This window comes from Frieseomelitta varia, unplaced genomic scaffold (assembly GCF_011392965.1).
Source record: "Frieseomelitta varia isolate USP_RPSP 00005682 unplaced genomic scaffold, Fvar_1.2 scaffold_749, whole genome shotgun sequence".
Classification (NCBI taxonomy): domain Eukaryota; kingdom Metazoa; phylum Arthropoda; class Insecta; order Hymenoptera; family Apidae; genus Frieseomelitta; species Frieseomelitta varia.
This window is the reverse complement of record NW_025110533.1, coordinates 293,744-299,743: the sequence shown is the minus strand read 5'-3', so window position 1 is coordinate 299,743 and position 6,000 is coordinate 293,744. Positions and strand designations below refer to the sequence as shown.

Genomic DNA, 6,000 nt, shown 5'->3' with positions numbered 1-6,000 from the left:
GTTACTCACTGTGGAAATGTTCGAACATTTACAAATACATTTTATGAATCATGCATCATTTGTCTTATACTGGCCCTGGCAAAAAAGTTTTCGACGAAACGTTCGCAAATGTTCGAAAGCAAAGTTCAAAAACCCTAAAATCTTTCGTTTAATTAAATTCGCTAATTCTATTGTAAAAAAAAAAAAAAAAAATACACGACAAAATTTTATAGTTATCGTTAAAAAATCTCAGCGTTTTTAAATACGTTCAAGTACGTTTGTCCTTTTTGCCATTCGATGTTGAAACATTTGGACCAAGCGTAAAACAGATCTGAAAGTGTATACAAAAATTGACAAGATACTTTGGAAAATCGAAGATAGTGAAGGTCTTTGTTAAGCTATGGCTATTTTTACATATGTACACTATTTACAATTGATGCGAGGATGAGGGAAGGAGATGAAAGGATTGGAAAGGATCTAGGTGATGGGTAAAGGTGAGGAAATGCGTTTTCGTCTCAGAGTCGCTGCCTAGACTCATCCAGTGGGGCTGATGGCAGCGACCCCTTACCCCAGACGCTTGTTTTTTTTCTAACTATTCGTTAGTTAGGTTGGACGGTGGGTTTTCACCCATCCTAGCGATGTTCCGCACTCTGTTTGCTTAACACATCGAATATCGTTAGACTTCGACGCTAGGCGCACAGCCACTTGCGGTTTGTACAAGTCGGTGTTCGAAACTCGTACTCGAGGGATTCTAGGCCGCTACAATAGATATGAGATGCTAGATTGCTATTTAAACAACATTGACACGTTCGAGAACTTCTCCCTGTGTTATTGTATTTACGACGAAATTAAACGCGAGAGAATTCAATTTCACCGATCACCTTGTGCCAGCCCCGTGCATCACCGCCACGATATTAATTAACGTTTAATCCCTTCCTGAGGGGCAAACGTATCGAGAGTGGCCTGCCGAGTGGAGGCTCCCCGAGGAAATTCCACCATGCCCGAGAGATAGCCAAAGTCCCGGTGTTTTCGAAGATTTTTCCATTCTCCTCGGGCTCGCCCCTCGAAACTTTGCGCAACTCGAATCGATATTCGTGGCACGATCGAAGTATTGTTATCAATGAATCGGCGGCGAACTCACGGCGCAAAGTATCGAACAGCCATTATTACCTTCGATTTCGACCCTCCTCCATTCTCTGGCCTGTGAGTAATGCTTATTACGTCTGCAGCCTCGATAACAAGCGCGGCCTTTTGTCGCTATCGTTCTCGAAAATAGAGACAGAGAGAGAGAGAGAAAGGGATAAAGTGTAAGAAGTAGCCAACGCGCGCGTTCACGATGGAATTACTTCCCCTCTTCTTTTTTTTTCTTTTTTCACTGTCTGCTCTTCGACCAGAGAGAGAAAGAGAGAGAGAGAGAGAGAGAGAAGTGGACCACTGGCGTTGAACATTTCTCTGGCGAAAATTAGCTCGTTCGTGACGTCTCCCGGGAGAGAGAGGAAAAGTGATGGAAAGATTGAAGTTTCGAACGATCGAGCGGAATTCGAAGGGTGGAATCGAAATGCGATAGGGATTGAAGAGTCGAGATGGGGCTGAAAATTCCTTTGAAGTTGGTTTCGATTAGTTCGAAGTTAACACTCTCGAGTTAAATTCAAGCGCAACCCTTATTTCCCCGCGACACTGTTTTCTAATTGATTGACTAGTAACGACGAAATTACGATCACGAAGAACGATAATAAAGCAAAAATAAAAGCTAATGGAAACACTTCGTATTTTGTATTTCAATAATTTTTATTTCTAGTCTAGATACTACTAGAAATCGATCGAATCCAGAATCTTCTGTAAAATATTTTTATAAACGAAATGATCGTTCTGGCTCCTCCGTTATTTCATCACGTTCTCAAAGAGTGAAATACTCTTCTTGGAAACACCGTGTAAAAAGGTCAAAAGGAATTTTCATTAATTTATTCGCGGATCTTGATGAAATAATTTTAATAGCGAAGCAGAGAAATATACAGACGGATGAGGGAGAAAAAGGCGGATAAACCGATACTTGAAAAAAAAAAAGAAAAAAATAGAAAAATAGTACTCGCAGTTCAAAAGGATTTTCAAGATAGCGAGCAACGAACTTTATTTTTGCTAGCTTTATTGGATACAAGGGATCAGCCGGTATAATATCTCGAAGCGGGAATTTTCTTTTTACATCCGGCTCGTGCGGAGCATAATGCGTTTATGCCTTCTTTATCGTTTCATTCTGTACGCTTGCTACGATATTGTACGTACAGGCCTGTTTGTGCAATACACTAGCGTGTATACATTGCCGATTCGAGCGCTTCGATTTTGCACGATGTTTGCTACGACTTACGGTGAAACTTTTACCGATTCAGATTCAGTTTACTTAACCTGTCCTCGGTTTCCTTTTGCATGACAGGGGAAGATAACTTTTGCTACACGGACGCGTAGGATATTTTTTGATCCAGCTGCTCGTATTTTCGGTGAAATTTTCGCTCGTACTTTTTAAATGTTGAACGACCAGCCTGGAACTGGAACGAAGCGTCGAACTTTGAGAAAAGAGATAGGGTAGGAGGGAGTAGAGAACAGCGGGATTGGTAAAAAATATCTGTGAAACTTGAGAAAAAGATGAAGAGATTGTGAAAGCCTAACGAACGACAGGATAATTTCGAGTTACTTTATAAATAGAGAAGAATATAGCCAATATTAAAATACCAGAAATAGAATTTCCATCGTGAACTTCAGATTTAAAGATTTTCTAGAAATCTTTTCATTTTTCATCGACCCTTCATTTCAATTTTCACATCAGACATTTTCCCCGAAACTTTAGACACTTTTTGCTAAACTCGGAGGAAAGATTAAAATATTTAAAAATTAATATAAACGAAGTAGAGAATTTTTCGCTTGAAATGTAATTTAAGAACATTCTTTCCTTCTAATTTATTCGTACAATTCTGTTGTTCCGCTATCTGACAAATGCTTTCGGTGACTCGAATCGCTCATTTCCATAATATCTTTCCCCCTTTCCGAGAGTAATTCGGGCGTGTGAAATTCTTCGAGATCATGCCTCATCGACGACACTCCTCTCTGCCTCGATTTTCCGCCCGTATACTTCAAGGAGACTCCACTGTTTTAATTGCTCGATATTACAAAAAAGAAAGAAAGAAAGAAACAAGCTGTGAATGCTGTAAAATTACATGCAGAGTGAGGAATCCAATTATTTTATTAGTTCACTGTCTTCACTGGAACGAGCTTCAATGAAACACCAAACAGAATTAAATCAGTGTCCTCGCGATTCAGACGTTCCCAGTAACTTTCTTGCCCCCCCCCCCCTTAGTCGGGTTGTTTTCTTTGAGAATGAAGCAGAGAGAAGTGTAAACGGGGCTGGGACACTTCCAATGGGACAAATGACGTCTTAACTCCCAAATTTTCTGCAAATCGGATTCGAACGAACGAACGATGTGCGAACGGGAAATCTGCGATTTCTTTTCGTTTAAAGATTCTTTTTATTTTCTTGTGTTGTCATTTTTTTATACAACAACAATAATAATTATTTGTATCTATAATTTTTGTCATTTAAATTATTATTTAATATAGTGTCTAAATATGGTAAGTGTGATATATATAAAGCTTGTTCGTAGCTTTATTTTATTATCTAGCTTTTATTATATAGCTTTATTTTATTTATCAGAATCAGATTAAAAGGGAATGATAAATTGAATAAATTTTCGACGGCGCGAGAAGTTTCTTCTTCTTAGAGCTTCAAAGTTCTGAATTTGAATATTCCTTGTGCAAAAATTGCCTTCATAGAAATTCCATGATACTGTAAAATATACGCATAATGGTGCTTGGATTAAAAGTGGATGGATCCTCAAAGGGGATGATAAATGGAACAACCTCTCAACAAAGGGTTCCTCCTCACCTTGGAACTTCGAAATTCGAATTTAAATATTTCCGCGGGCATAAATTTAAATATTTACGCGCGCACTGTCTTGCCATAAATTTTATAAAAGTCGACACCTACAGGTGCTCTCGAGAGGGCAGATTAGCTTTCGAGAGCGCGCACAAGTAGCTCCGAAATATTGTTTCGCGAAGATTTACTAACTCTCTGGCTGTCACCGACAGAATTTTATATATATATATATCAATGGAAATAATTTCGCCTGCCATATTTTAATTACGGCACACACGTCTTTTTCTCGAGGTCGTTCGAGACGGCTAAATTAGTTAACGTTAAAGCTGTTCAACGCGCGAACCCTCTCGAAAAAGGCGAGGTGTCTTTTTCACTCTCCACCGAGGTAAATCGTTAAAACGATACTTTTTTTTCCATTAGATCTCGTCGGAACGGAATTTTCCTCGTTTTTTTTTTTTGAATTCCACAATTTTTGCAGAAAGTCAATTTTTGTTTCGATCAAATCGTTAACCCTTCGGACAGCGAGTAGTTTTGTACTCGAACGCACATGATGAATTTTTCTTCTTTTTTTTTTCACGTGCCCAGGAGCAAGGTTTTCTACCGAAAATTTTATTGAATATTTTTTTCTAAATTGCTTGGTAGTTGCGATTAATCGTTATAATTAAATTTTTCCTTCGATTGGAAAAAGTAAAGAAAGAAAACGTGCAATTGGAAACAACGACAATCGAAGAAACGTGAAACACTCGCGTTAGTTTCTTCAAGAACTGAGAAGAAGGAAAGTGTGCCGCTTGTGGATTTCTTTGAAAACGAAATTTTCATTTAATTCAACAGCCCCCGTGTCTAAAAGAAAAAAGATCTCTTTCCCTCGTTCGAATTTCAAGATTTATATCGTTCCGCGAGCATTCTGAATGTTCCAAGCTGTACTTTCACAAATATATCGCAGACATATCAGGTTGTCCGCTGAATATGCATCGCCGTGTCGTTGAACGAAATTGTTAGCATCTACCGTTGTCCGGTTCCATTCGCGCGACACCCGAACGACACTACAATAGAAAGTTTCGATTTTTCCTGTCCGATGTTTTTCAATAGGATTTGGATTTAAAAAAAAGAAAAAAAAAAAAGAAAACAGAAAACAGAAAAAAAGAAAAGACCGTGTACGCTGTGTTGCAAAGAGAACGCGAAGAGGCGTGAGAAAGGGGCGGAGAGGGGAGGGAGGATTGATTCGCGTTTAACGCGGGACACGTTGGGATCGCGTCGATTATATAGAGATATATTATACGTTTAATATCAATCACGATTCGCGCGGTCAATTGCGCGGATAAATAGGCGGCTCGTTAGGTTCGTGTAAACTGTCAGATTTATTGCGTCCTTCGGGAGTAATTCCCGTGAAACGATGATTCATATTCGCAAAAATACGCGCGCGCCCTGGCCTTCGTTGCGATATGACCTCGGACGAAATTTTTTAATAAAACGCCCGGCTCTCCCTCGAATGAATTATGGGAGAATTTTCGGGACAAATGTATTAACAATATCGCGTCGATAGAATGATTCTACATAGTTTCACTCTGTCGCGAGAGAATGTGTTAAAACTCTTATTTCTCTGCAGTCTATGTACAGGGTGGAAAGAAAAGTTTGTCCTTTTCACAGATAAATTCTACACTATCGATTTGATGGAAATACACGTAAAGAATCTGTCGCAAAATTGACCTTAATCTCGCAACCTTGAAAAATGACGAAAGAGTTTCTTAATCATTTAACACTGCGGACGCGTGCGTTCTAACAGCGACTTTAACGTTCTGAACGAGTGGATGTCTGTTTCACGTAATTTTTGTATTAGGTTTCGTTAACGTTTGATTTGTCATAGTTGTAGCGTCGGTGTGAGTCTAAACAATCAAATGATACAACTAACTGTTGACGTTATTTGAAATATGAACGTTACATCTACTCGTCTAGAACCATAAAGTCGCTGTTAGGACGCAGTGTTAAATGATTAGGAAACATCTTTGCCATTTTTTAAGAGAACTGTTAGGTTCCTTGGAAAAGTTTTACCTCTGTGACGAGTAGAATACAAATAGAATGCAAGAAAAACAATTTTTTGA

The 6,000-nt window shown here is 38.9% G+C and overlaps 1 protein-coding gene across 1 annotated transcript in view; it reads left to right on the top strand.

The window, feature by feature from the left end:
* The first annotated feature begins 463 nt into the window (after positions 1–463).
* The window catches only part of LOC122535630 (venom dipeptidyl peptidase 4-like), a 105,652-nt gene continuing 100,115 nt past the window's right edge, over positions 464–6,000 (top strand). The window contains exon 1 of the mRNA XM_043667332.1: positions 464–473. Coding sequence (XP_043523267.1) covers positions 464–473 — 10 coding nt within the window. The remainder of the gene's footprint in view (positions 474–6,000) is intronic.